The sequence below is a fragment of the Myotis daubentonii genome, chromosome 10 (assembly GCF_963259705.1).
Source record: "Myotis daubentonii chromosome 10, mMyoDau2.1, whole genome shotgun sequence".
NCBI classification, from domain to species: Eukaryota; Metazoa; Chordata; class Mammalia; order Chiroptera; family Vespertilionidae; genus Myotis; species Myotis daubentonii.
The window spans coordinates 81,369,193-81,382,621 of record NC_081849.1 but is presented as its reverse complement, the minus strand read 5'-3'; the positions used below and the strand labels follow the sequence as shown (position 1 = coordinate 81,382,621).

General features: G+C 44.7%; 2 protein-coding genes across 2 annotated transcripts; one reads left to right on the top strand and one right to left on the bottom strand.

Annotated features, from left to right (window-relative positions):
- Positions 1–529: 529 nt before the first annotated feature.
- On the bottom strand, positions 530–5,054 carry DNAJB9 (DnaJ heat shock protein family (Hsp40) member B9). Its single transcript, XM_059655869.1, has 3 exons — positions 4,906–5,054; positions 3,146–3,372; positions 530–1,989 (listed from the first exon to the last, which is right to left on the bottom strand). The coding sequence occupies exons 2-3, from the start codon at positions 3,360–3,362 to the stop codon at positions 1,547–1,549; spliced, it is 660 nt and encodes a 219-aa protein (XP_059511852.1). The 5' UTR covers positions 3,363–3,372; positions 4,906–5,054; the 3' UTR covers positions 530–1,546.
- A 105-nt stretch (positions 5,055–5,159) lies between these two features.
- On the top strand, positions 5,160–13,179 carry THAP5 (THAP domain containing 5). The gene is made up of 3 exons (XM_059655868.1): positions 5,160–5,355; positions 9,717–9,909; positions 10,468–13,179. The coding sequence occupies exons 1-3, from the start codon at positions 5,276–5,278 to the stop codon at positions 11,374–11,376; spliced, it is 1,182 nt and encodes a 393-aa protein (XP_059511851.1). The 5' UTR covers positions 5,160–5,275; the 3' UTR covers positions 11,377–13,179.
- Positions 13,180–13,429: the final 250 nt, after the last annotated feature.

Sequence of the window (13,429 nt, the reverse complement as noted above, 5' to 3'; positions counted from 1 at the left end):
AGGAGGTTAAAAAAAAAAAGAAAAAAAAGAGTGAGGGGGGGTTCAAATAAATGTTCAAAATGAGAAAAAAAGGCAGACAATCAGACCCTGGAGAAAAGGGAACAGATGCTAACAGTATAAAAATAATCCTTAAAGTTAATCCCCCTCACTTATTTTGTTTGATAGGCTACAAAGAATCCTCAGACCAAAATTCAAGGTATGGCTATTTTCTTATCAAACACATCAACTTAATTTCCAGGAAATTAAAGTATGTAAATATAAACTGACCTTCAATGATCATTACCAAGTGGAGTTTTATGCTTTTTCCCAGCCTGGTCTAAAGAGGAGTGACTGAGTTGCATGAATACCTGGTTCCTAGCAAGCAAAATACACCAAAAATATAGTTCACAAAATCTTCAAACTACCAAAGTTTGTGAGGGGAGATGAAAGAAAGCAAGATAACTTCTGAAATATGGTTTGCGATCAGCGTAAGCATACCTTCAGAATTGCAGAGTAAACTTTTAACAAAGAAATGACACAAGAGAATATCATATTGTAAATATTGTATTTTCTCACTCACACACATTGTATGAGACATTTACTACTTTTAAAATGTATCCATAGGATTAATACTCATATGGAGTATAATGTGGGAAAGTGCGGAACTAAAGAAATAAGTCTATCTGAAAACAAAAGCACACATTTCTTAGAATTTAAAAATATTGCACATAATAAGGTTGCGCAGAAATTACTGTTTTTATGAACAGAATGAGGTATTAGTCAATTCCTAGATAAAGATGAGTGCAAAAGAGGAAACACACACACACAAAAAACATAAATCCGTATTAAGACATAGAGAGCCAACAATTAAGAAAGAAATGTGAAAAGGTATGTGAAATAGCTATGATTCCAACCTTACAAAATCATTAGCCAGGGGCCAAACACGTAACAATCTCTTGGCAATATTTCACAACTTCCCAACTTTTTTCAGCACAAGTGACTATGAGCAGCACAATCATTTCCTTTACTCCAAATGGCCCCGTGGTAAATATTAAACCACGCCTTCCCGAAGCGTTCAGTGGAAGTTTACCAAGGCACTGCTCTCACTTAACGACTCACTGTCCAGTTCCAGGTACACTCAGCAACTCATGTCAGCCATGCTACAGAGCATGCAATTTCAAGTTAGCAAAGGTTTCACTGCAAAATCATTCAAGTTCATTCAACTTAAATCTAAAATAAATTTAAGAGTTTAACCTTTAAATATAAATCAGGCAAACTCATTCCTTTCTTGGTAATAAAACTGGCCACAGGTGGAGGAAAAAGACCAGGCAAAATTACGTCTCTGTTTTCTTTTTCAAGACCCTTTACTAATCAGAGAAATTAATAATTAACAATTTCTCTACTAACTGAACCTTAATTTGTCAAAAACAATTTAAATATATTTAACAGCTGTATCAAGTTAAGTGAAATCATGCACTTGTCAAAATAGTTCACAGAAAACTGTTTTGCATCATCGATATTGAAGAACAGTCAACTAGCTGGGCTTTGTGAGAACAAAGAACATGAACTACTGTCCTGAACAGTCAGTGTATGTAGTGACCATGTTTCCTCTGCGCTGAGTGACAGTCCTGCAGTGCTTGCTAGATCCATGGAATCTATTCTCAGGGTGCCGGCCAGTGGGGTCAAAGCCACTGAAGGAGAACATCTTCTCCATATCTTCAAACACGTCATCAAACAGTCCTCCTCCGAAAGAAAACTCCTGGAAGTGATGCCTCTGTCTACTAGAGCCATCCGGGCGTGTCTGGAAGTGATTTTCAAAGTGCTTCTTAGACCGAGTGTTTTGGTTTTGACCAAAAAAACCAAAGTCTTTGAATAAGTCATCGAAATTGAAGTTAAATGACTGCTCGAAAGGACTTCCACTACCTCTCTGTCCTTTGCCATTAGTGAAAGCACTGTGTCCAAGAGAGTCATACTCTCTTCGCCTATTAGCATCTGACAGTGTTTCATAGGCTGAAAGAAATAAAGATGCTTTAGTAACTGAAGGTAATCAACATTACATACCTCTTCAACAAGTACATTCAACTATTTTAGAGGCTTTCACATGATAAGTAAAACCAAAGTATACAAAAATAAGAATAAATGACTAACAAAATGAGACCCGAGGCAGGAAGGCATGGAACAGACTGATATACCTTGATGTGGGGTTGGGGGACAAGAAGAGATAAACCAAAGGACTTATATGCATACCCCATGGACATGGGCAATATGGTGAAGACCTGGGGGGTGGGGGTGGGGGGGGAGCCAGGAGGCAGGTGGTAGGGGGGAGAAATAGGAGATATCTGTAATACTATCAACAATAAAAAATATATTAAAAAAATAATAAAGTTAAAATTACAAGAGGCAGAACTTCATCTTGTTCATTGCATACTATAAGCAGTTAGCAAAATGCATGCTCCTAGTAAATATCCAATAAATATTTGTTAAATGAATGCTACCATAGCTACAAATAAATGGGGGCAACAATCACAGTTATTCTTCATATTATTTGTGTAAAATCATTACTTCTATTAAAGAATTTGATGGTCAAATATAATGAATTAAGAGGCATTCAGTTTTTTCACTCCCGGGCTAATTAAAGTAAATATTTAACTCCAACCCCTTACTCAGTTAACTCCACCCATTGATTACTGAATGTTCAGGAGATGCAATTTATTTTAGAACTGGTCTTAAGTAAAAATTTGTTTCATACTTTTCCTTTAACGACAAATCTGGCTTTGTAATGTAGATCAAGGAAGGCAGAAAAAAAATACCAAGGCATTTCAGTCTATTTAAATTTTTTACATCGAATCTTTTTTTATATTTAATCTCCATACTTAAACATTGTTTTATAAGTTAGTTTATAGTATTGGGTACCAAAAATTCCTTTTGACACAGAAACAATAAGCAATTTGACAAATAATAAAATCAATTTTCAACACATTTAGATCTGTATGCCAATAAAAACAATACCACCATTTTATCCACCCTTTCAGGAATCAGTTATCAGCTATGTTGAAATGTAGCTCCCACCCGCCTCCCATCTCCGTCTTCAGTACAGACACTCTCCTTAGCTATGGCTCCTTTATTGTTAACCCCCGTGAGGCCTCCGAGTCAGGCACTGACTCACCTTCTGCAATCTCCCTGAACTTTGCTTCCGCATCAGGGCTCTTATTTTTGTCAGGATGGTACTTCATGGCCAATTTGTGAAAGGCCTTCTTGATTTGGCGCTCTGATGCCGATTTCGGCAAACCTAAGATATCATAGTAGCTTTTGGAGGCCAGAATTAATTCCGTTATCATTAAAATGCAGATGGCAAAGGTGAAAACCGACTGGGGAGTAGCCATTTCCAAAATCCTGAAAGAGAAAAGACAGACAACGTTATCCTGGAGCTCACCCTAAGACTTTCTTCCAAGAGAAACCCGATAAACTTGTAGTGCACAGGGCAGCCTGCCCCTGACCCCGTTCCTGCCTTTATCCGGGCTCCCCTGCCCTGGCCTCGGCTGTCACCTCCACAAGAGCAAATGCGATGCGGCCGCATTGAGAAAAACATGTGTCTGCCTGTCCGCTAACAGAGGCCACACACAGACACAGAAATACCCCACAACTGACTTTCCCCGGTTAATGTTGTGGGAAAAGATGGACAACCCGGACAATATCCTTTAAAAGGATCTCAAGCTTCAGGAATTCATGCTCTAAGGGCCTGAGGACAGTAGTTCAGCTTCAGGGAAAAGGGAAAAGCGGTGCATTTCCCAGGGAAGCGCTCCATCCGCCTGAATCAGCGGTCCTTTCCCCGCCGCGAAGCTCCCGGCCCGCACTTCCCCGGGGACCCCGGGCTGCCCACGCCGAACCTCAGCCGCACAGCAAGGCCAGGGCAGCGACACGGGAAAGGCAGGCATCTTCCCAGCTGTCGGGTCCCCAGGATTAAACTCGGTCAACACGTCTGGGGCCCCGCAGTGAGCAGAATGCAGACTCTGAGGTTCCGGCGGAGGCTGCTGGCAGCTTCCCGGAGGCCGGGCAGGCAGTTCCCTAACCTTGGGGGAGACTCAGCTCCCAGTCCCCGCGGGTGCAGACGTCGCGAGGGAGGAGGGCTGCGCAGCCCAGGGGTCCCCGACACCCGATGATGACATCCGCGGCTGACGAAAGACACCGGGGTCAGGGGAGACGCCTGCCCTCCTCCCCCGCGGCCCTCGCGGGGCGTGATGAGCAGGTGGATCCCTGCTCCCCGCCCTCAGTCACGGCCACGGGCACCCAGGGGTCAAGCACGAACTCCGGGCTTAGAGGGCACGGCCTAGGCCGCGGCTCTGCGGGGGGTCCCGGGCGCAGGGCGGGTGTCGGGCCCGCGGAAAGCACCGTGTAGGCGTAACAAACGCCATTCCCGTCGCCACCGAAGGTCTGACCCTTTCTAGGAGCCGGACTTCTGCATCGCACCGACTTCCATGCCCGAAAGGGACCCGCCCCACGGCAGCCCCGGTACGACACCGGAGGCGGCGGCCCCTAGGGTGGGACGGTGTAGTCTCTGCCAGAGGCGCCGACCCACGCCCCGCTCGTCCCGGCGCCGCCTCCGGGGAGACCGCCGCCCCCGCTCCCTTCCCCGGACGAGCGGTCCGACGCCCCAACGCGACGCGCACTCCTCAGCGGTTAGACCGCCCCTCCTCCCCATAACCTCCCTCAAGGACCCCAGGCCGCCCCGAGCCCTCCGGCCATCGCGGGGGACCAGGAGGCCGAGTCAGCCTACAAAGGCCGCCCCAGGCCCGGGACGCGCCAAAGCCCGCGCCCCCCGGCGGCTGCCGCTGCGACGGGATTCGCACAGCGGCTCGGCCCGGCCCCTCACTCGGCCCGGAGTCCCCCCGGAGCTGGCGCGCGCCCCGCGGCCGCTGGGACACCTACCTCGCCCTCCTGCCTTCACCGCCACCGCGTTCCCTCTCCGCCGGCTCCCGACTGGCGCGCGGCCGCGTCCCACCTCCTAAGACCTACACGAAACGCTCCCCCATTGGCTCCTGCCGCCCCACGTGACCGTGGCGCCCTACGCGCACGTGGAAAACTGTTGTTGCTGTTCAGCCTATGCGTCACTTCCGGATCCACCCCCCCGAGGAGGCGGTGCTGAAGCCCGCAGAAGCGGAAGTGACTCGCCGTGGGCGGTGTCTTCCTCTACCCCGTCCGCGCGCAGGCGCGGTGGAGCGGGCGGCCTGGGGTTGAGGAGGGCCGGCCCACCTGTGCTGGAGTCCGCCGGGTCTCCCTCGCGGGCCGCGCCGGAGCGATGCCTCGCTATTGCGCGGCGATTTGCTGTAAGAACCGGCGGGGACGGAACAGTAAGGACCGCAAGCTGAGTTTTTACCCGTGAGTAGTCCCTAGAGCAGAAGTGGCAGCCTTGCCTGGGGCCGCGGGGTTAGGGCGTTTGGGGTCGGGGCTCGGGGTATCCCAGGGCGCGGCCTGGCCCTGCGGGAGCGGGGCGTGGAGGCTCGAGCTCTGTCTGGACGCGCCCTCGCTGGGCCAGGACGCCGGGCCCGCTACGGGGACAGGGGCCTGTTGGGGTGACAGCGCCCGGGAAACAGACAGGTCTGCGAGGCGGTTCTCAGAGCCGTGCCCCGCCTCCCCGGACCCATTGCATGGACCTCACACCTGCCCACCGGGAGGGGGCACTCCGGGTCCGTTACCCGCCGCGAGCTGGGACGTGGCTGTCGTTTAATGCCTTCCCCGAGGAAACAGGGCCTTTCCGGACGGAGGGGGTGGGGGCAGAGCCAGCATTGGAACCTGCCTCCTGCTCCTGCTCGGGCTCTGGATGCGATGCCGGCTTCATTCACACAGAGAACCGGGCGTTATGCCCAGTACGGAGGCCACCAGATATTTCCAGGCAAAGTCCATCCTCATTCTTCAGAAGAACCGGAAGGCAGTCTTGGGTCCTAGTTTGTAGAGCCCACACTTGGTAGGTTCGGATCCTGGCCCCACTAACCCGCGAATGACTTCAACCCGCTGGGCTTATGACCGTGTAAAGGGACTGGAGCTATAATGGTTCCTAACTCACACTTAATGTGTAAAGGGATCAATCGGCACTGGGCACGCACTCCATGCTCAAGTGGAAAGCAGCATATTTAGAATATTCTGTTTCCTTTTTTCCTGTGTTTGAAAATAGTTCACTTAGCTCTAACCCAACCGCCTCTCTTCAATTCCCCCCCCCCCACACACACACACTTATTTTCTGAAGCCTGTTTACTTCAGGCCTGAAGCTCCCTGTTCAGGAATGACAAAGCCTAAGGCACATGGTTGGGATTGGGGGGGGGGGGTGGATGGAGAGCCCTGCTTTTTGTATGGAAAACCTTATGTTGTTACTATTTTTTAAAAGTAGGAGATTATTATGTAACTAGAGGCCTAGTGCACAAAAATTTGTGCACTGGGGGGGGAAGGGGGGGTCCCTCAGCCCGGCCCGTGCCCTGTCGCAGTCTGGGACCCCTTGGGAGATAACGACCTGCTGGCTTAGGCCTGCTCTCAGGTGGCAGAGGGAAGGCCCAATCCCTGGGTGCAGCCCCTGATCGGGCTCAGAGCAGGGACGATTGGGGAGTTGGGCCACCGCCCCCTGTCATGCACAGAGCAGGGCAGATTGGGAGGTTGCGATGCCACCCTCAGTCATGCACAGAGCAGGGCTGATCAGGGGGTTGGGGCGCTGCCCCCTGTCACGCACAGAGAAGAGCCGATCAGGGGGTTGGGGAGCTCCCCCCTGTCATGCACCGAGCAGGGCCCATCAGGGGGTTGGGGAGCCCCCCCCCCCGTCACAGAGTAGGGCCGATAGGGGTGCCCCCTGTCACACAGAGCAGGGCCAATCAGGGGGTTGGGGCGCTGCCCTCTATCACCCACAGAACAGGGCCGATCAGGGGGTTGGGGCACCGCCACTGTCACACTCAGGGCAGGGCCGATGGAGAGGTTATGGCTCTACCCCATCACACACAGAGCAGGGCCCGTGGGGGTGTGTGTGGGGGGGTGGTTGGGGCACCGCCCTCTATCACCCACAGAGCAGGGCCGATCAGGGGGTTGGGGCGCCTCCACTCTCATACTCAGGGCAGGGCCGATGGGGAGGTTATGGCTCTACTCCGTCACACACAGAACAGGGCCCGTGGGGTGGGGGGGTTGGGGCGCCGAACCCTGTCACACACAGAGCCGCAGGGCGATCAGGGGGTTGGGGAGCTCCCCCCTATCAGGCACAGAGCAGGGCCGATCGGGGGGTTGGGGCGCCTTCCGCTGTCAGGAACAGAGCAGGGCCGATAGGGAGGTTCTGGCCCTGCCCCCTGTCACCCACAGAGCCGCAGGGCGATCAGCGGGTTTGGGCGCTGCCCCCTGTCACGCTGATCCCGGTGCCGGGAGGCCTCTCGGCTCTGCTGATCCTGGTGCTGGGAGGCATATTACCCTTTTACTATATAGAATAGAGGCCTGGTGCATGGGTGGGGCTGGCTGGTTTGCCCTGAAGGGTGTCCTGGATCAGGGTGGGGGTCCTCACTGGGGTACCTGGCCAGCCTGGATGAGGGGATAATGGCTGTTTGCAGCTGGTCACACACCCTTCATGGTGGGGGTCCCCACTGGGGTGCCTGGCCAGTCTGGGTGAGGGGCTGAGGGCTGTTTTCAGGCTGGGACTGAAGCTCCCAACTGCTCCTTTTTTTCTTTTTTTCTTTTTTTTTTTATTCTGGGCCAGCTTTAGCCTGGCTCCAGCTCTGAGGCTTCTGCTGCTGAAAGCAGGTATCTGGTTTGTTTAGGTTCTATAATCGAAACTCTGTATCAACTCCAGCTCTGAGATCCCAGCTCATTGAAAGCTGGTTTCTGGGGTTTTGTTTAGCTTCTATATTTGTAACTATGTTTCAAACTGCAGGCTCAGAGGCCAGCAAGGCAGGCGGGGAACGTTGCAGTCCTCCGTCAATGAAGCAAGCAAGCCTCATGTTCAGTTTAAGCTGCCTGGCAGCCGGCCGCCATCTTGGCTGGCAGTTAATTTGCATATCACCCTGATTAGCCAATGGGAAGGGTAGCGGTCGTACGCCAATTACCATGTTTCTCTTTTATTAGATAGGATATGTGTCTTGGGATGTGTTCCTGTAAAATCATTGAAAGAAAAATAAATGACTGTTAAGTGTTTAATACAGTTTAATCCAAATCCATTTACCTATTTAGGCTGGCCGGAAAAAGTTTTCTGTAAAAGTCTGCCGTTAGTCTAGTTTTGCCTATAAGAAACATTGCCACCTGCCAGAGCTTACTCTAAAGTAAGGCCACTGTCAGTACACGTATAAAGAGCTCTCAACTTTCTCTGTCTTTTCTGTTTCATTTGTTTCATATTATAAAATAGATCTGAGTCTGTCTTTTCTCAAGGACATGTTTTGTTCTTGTGTCATTTTCTCTTTCAGAACTTGAATTTTAGAGTTCCCAGTTCATTGGTTACAGGAAGCCTAGGAATGTTGGACTATATTACATGTGGATAGAATTGAGGGTGATTCTGGTAAAGAGAATGGAATATTAGTATTTTATAAGACTTGGTGTTCATTTTATTGTCAGCTAAACCATTTGTTAGAGTTAACTTCTCCTTGTTTTAAAAATATTAACATAGCCCAGCTGGTGTGGCTCAGTGGTTGAGCTTCAACCTGTGAATCAAGAGGTCAAGGTTTGATACTTGGTCTGTGCACATGCCCGGGTTACTGGCTCAATCCCCAGTAGGGGGCGTGCAGGAGGCAGCCAATCAATGATTCTCATCATTGATGTTCCTATCTCTCCCTGTCCCTTCCTCGCTCTGAAATCAATAAAAATATATTTAAGTACACACACACACACGCACACACACACACACACACACACACTAGAGGCCCCATGCATGAATACCTGCACTGGTGGGCTGGCTATTGGGAGGGGCCACAGTAGGTTGGCTGGACGGCCCTACCCCCATAGGGCCAGTTGGCCGGCCACAGTGCTTGTCATAACTGGTCGTTTGGCTTTTATATATATACATATATGTACATACATATATATATAAACATAAATAAGAGCCTAAAGCTTAATATTTTTAAACATTATAGACAAGAAATTGTTTCATCTGTCGTATTAGTATGAAATACATTTGAATAGGGCTTTGTAGTTTATACAAAGCTCTTTCCTAGTTCTAGGCCAGTGATGGCGAACGTATGACATGCGTGTCAGAGGTGACACGCAAACTCATTTTTTTGGTTGATTTTTCTTTGTTAAATGGCATTTAAATATATAAAATAAATATCAAAAATATAAGTCTTTGTTTTACTATGATTGCAAATATTAAAAAATTTCTATATGTGACACGGCACCAGAGTTAAGTTAGCGTTTTTCAAAATGCTGACACGCTGAGCTCAAAAGGTTCGCCATCACTGTTCTAGGCAAACTACACAACAAAATAAAAATAGAACATAATTCACAGAAAATATGAATAGATTTTATTTTTTGTTGGGAGACGTGTTTATTTGAAGGGACTCTGAGCTTTGTTTTACCAGCCCTTCTGCTCAGACAAAGCTTTGCCTGCACATCTTCCATCTTCGTCTTCTTCGCTGCAGAGCTGATGTGGTGTAATTGTCACGAAGGTGCTCGTATGTGTGAGTTTGGTTGCCTTGCTCTTGCAGCACTTGATGCATAGATTACCTATAATGCAGGCCTGGAATCTGGCAAAATTGTAAAAATATAGCAAAATTTTCCTTTTTTAATTTCAGGTTTCCTCTACATGACAAAGAAAGACTTGAAAAATGGTTAAAGAACATGAAACGAGATTCATGGATGCCCAGTAAATACCAGTTCCTGTGTAGTGACCATTTCACTCCTGACTCTCTTGACATCAGATGGGGGATTCGATATTTGAAACAAACTGCAATTCCAACAATATTTTCTTTGCCTGAAGACAGTCAGGTATTGGAGGCGGGGCAAGAGGGGAGAAAGCTGAAGGGGGGGGGTTGGATTGCAGGGTGGCAGGTAATTGGGTGGAAGGCGGGAGAGGGAAAGAAAGATAAGTGCTGGGGAAACAGACACTTGAGCAAAAGAAAACTAATTGATGCTTTTACTAAACAGGATAATTTTTTAAAACTTTAAACTATTGTGAAGCATAGCTTAAGGGGAGCAAAAAAAAAATAGCAGACATAAGTCATTAACTCATAAGTTAATGATCTAAGATATTTGTACTGGTCTTTTGAGTGATCTGAAATGTTTTCATCATATACTGAGGATGCTAAATGCTTTTTAAAAAACACTTGAAAGTCTACTTGAATTACATAGTTAGAATTTTTTTTAACTGAAGAAATTGGCTTGGCCAATATACTGCTTAAAGTTGTAATTAAGTATTAAACACTGACTAATAAGAGAACAAGCCTAATAAGGACATCTTTTTTAGTATTTGAAAATATACTAAAAATATATTTTAGTATATACTAAAAATATATAAAAATAATATTTGAAAATATTATTTTCTAGGAAAGAGACCCTTCCAAAAACAACTGTCAGAAGAAAAAAATAGAGTATGAGAAAGACGTGTGCCTGAAAGCCAAGTCACAAGAATCATTTGCATCAAAAGAGCCAAAGAAAAATACAGTTAATACAGGAGTCCTCCCTGAACATGCAGAATCACTACATTCATCTGCGTTGGTGAAGCCACCAGCTCCAAAAGCAGGAAGTATACACAATAACATATTCACTCTTAATCTAGTTAAACTGGAAGACACCGGAAAACCAGAATCTACCTTGGAAACATCAATTAACCAAGACATAGGTGGTTTTCACACATCTTTTGAGAATCTAAATTCGACAACTGTTACTTTGACAACTTCAAATTCAGAAAGTATTCAGCAGTCTTTGGAAACCCAAGAAGTGCTTGAAATAACTACCAATCATCTTGCTAATCCAAACGTTACAAATAATTCAGTGGAAATTAAATCAGCCCAGGAACATTCATTCTTACTCGGCACCATTACCCAAACGGTTGAAGAATTAAACCCAAATAAAGAGTCTGTCATTGCCATCTATGTACCCACAGAGAGTTCCAAACCTGCAATTAATCCTTCTATGCCTGTCCGAACAGAAACTGTAGAAATGGAAGACACAGGCAGTGAAGACGCCTGTAAGGAGCTAGACTACGAGACAGGAGTCTTACAACTTGAACATTCTTACTGCAGACAGGATATAAATAAGGAGCACCTTTGGCAGAAAGTCTGTAAACTACATTCAAAGATTACTCTTCTTGAGCTACAAGAGCAACAGACTCTAGGGAGATTGAAGTCTTTGGAAGCTCTTATAAGGCAGCTAAAACAGGAGAACTGGCTCTCTGAGGAAAATGTCAAGATTATAGAAAACCATTTCACAACATATGAAGTTACTATGATATAAAGACATCTCAAAGCTATGACTTTTATGTAAGCATTTTGCAGCCAAACCAGATTATATGTAAAGTGAACTTTTTCCTGCATAAATTTCTCTGCTTAATGAAGGTCAAAAAGTGCCCTAACATTATGAACTGTGTCCTGTTCTTATAGTGCTCATTTTTTTTAGAAAAACTAGAGTGTTGTTGCACTGTAGATAAAAAGTTCTATTACTGGGTCATTTCCAAATTAGAGTTAAAATATAATAAATAAGTAATATGAGTTTGTCCTAAAATGAGAGAACACAGATATGGTAAAAAAAAATAATAATAATAAAATAAAATAAAAAATAAAAAATAAATGAAAGGAAATAAGCCCAGAATAAAAGGATCAGGCCTGGTTCTATCATTGGCATATGACTTAGGCAAGTTATTTATCAAGATTGAGCCTCAGTCTCTAACCTGTAGAATAAGGGCACTAATGAGGTCTGTTCCCTTATAGTTCCTTCCTGTTCCAGTCAGATACTTTTACTAGAACAACTTTTCTATAAGGTAATCTGTACTTACATAATACTGGGTGTGGGCCAGAATTTGAAATTACTAACAATTGAATTATCCTCAATATTTGTGGAATTCTATCCTGTTTGACCTTTTGGCTAAAGTTATCCATAATAACAAAAGGAAAATATTCCTTTTATAAATTGATTCCAGTTGAACTAAAATGAGGAACCACCATTAGTCCAGTTCTTAGGAAGGGCACTTTAAACTTAAAAGAATGTGTATTTCAGTACCTTATATGAGGTTGACCATCATTATACATAGTCATTTAAACTTCTTCACATCCTATATTTAAGATTATAATTTATAAACCAAAAATTTCAATGAGGTTCATTTTTTAAATATATATTACTATATTTTAGAAATCAGTTTGTATCGAATATGTATAGCTTTTTAAAATGTGTGCTTGTGTTATTTTTAAATTCCAGAATAATAGAGTAATACTTAATACTATACATTCCCACTTAAGAATATTTTATTAAAATTTATATGCAAGAAATTATAGGTATGTCATGATGACCTTCAGGAGAGAAGTAGGAAAAATCAGTAATGAGATATAAACAAAAAATACTGCATATATTCATATGAATTTAAGAAAAAATATCAAAGCAAAAACTGGTAACAATGTGAAAAATCAGTGATCTCTTCAAATTGGCTGTTAGTATAATTAAATATGTTACTGTTTATGGTATTGAGCAAGTTTCTATAAATCTGATTCTTAGTGTTTTTTTTTTAAATTAGGTTGGCAAACAACATTTTCTTTTGTTCAAGATAAAAATGCTATTATCTTGAGGAACAGTTTTGACAAATCTATAAGGTAGCAAATAGGTTTTTGGTCCTGGAAAATAGGAGCTCAATAAATATTAGTGGACTGCACAGCAAATAGTATACCAACAGTTCTGTAAATGCATGGTGATTATTTTTGGCTATTGCTTACTTTTTTCAGGCTAATAAAAGTAGTTTGTGTTAATATGAATATATGTTAGCTAGTTATAAAAAGTTGATTAGAGGTATTCTTATTGGGTGACCACAGGGGAAAAACTTAACATTTTACATAAATTAAGAAATTTAGTAGATTTAATATGTTACTTTTAAGTATTCCCATGTTGCATTTTGCTAATACTTCTTTAAAATTAATACAGATTAAAATGGCCTTTGTAAATCATCTAAAAATGTTACAACTCAGTTTATCTCTGTATACCTTGTAACTTCTATTTGTTTAAAGTTATTTAGCTTTATTTCTTTAAACTTAATAAATCATAATATTTAAGATATTTGCTTGGCTTGTCTATATTCAGTTTTGGATGTTCTTAACCTGATAATCTCTAAATGTTTTGGGGGGTTCTAGCCAAGTTTATTTTTTACTGGATTATTATAGGAGTCACTTAGCTAATTTTCAGTCCCCCACTTCCATATCATCCTGACTGCTGTCAGCTTTTACCCTGAGCTATAAATCTGTCACACACACACCGCTTAACTATGTTATTTCATATTTCCTGGAAAATAAAATTTAATGTTCAAAGT

Excerpts from the sequence above, each read along its gene's own strand:
- DNAJB9 (XM_059655869.1), bottom strand. The coding sequence starts at position 3,362 with ATGGCTACTCCCCAGTCGGTTTTCACCTTTGCCATCTGCATTTTAATG. Across the intron at positions 1,990-3,145 it reads GTTCAGGGAGATTGCAGAAG|CCTATGAAACACTGTCAGAT; the intron begins GTGAGTCAGTGC and ends TATTTCTTTCAG.
- THAP5 (XM_059655868.1), top strand. The coding sequence starts at position 5,276 with ATGCCTCGCTATTGCGCGGCGATTTGCTGTAAGAACCGGCGGGGACGG. Across the intron at positions 5,356-9,716 it reads CGCAAGCTGAGTTTTTACCC|GTTTCCTCTACATGACAAAG; the intron begins GTGAGTAGTCCC and ends TTTTAATTTCAG. Across the intron at positions 9,910-10,467 it reads CTTTGCCTGAAGACAGTCAG|GAAAGAGACCCTTCCAAAAA; the intron begins GTATTGGAGGCG and ends ATTATTTTCTAG.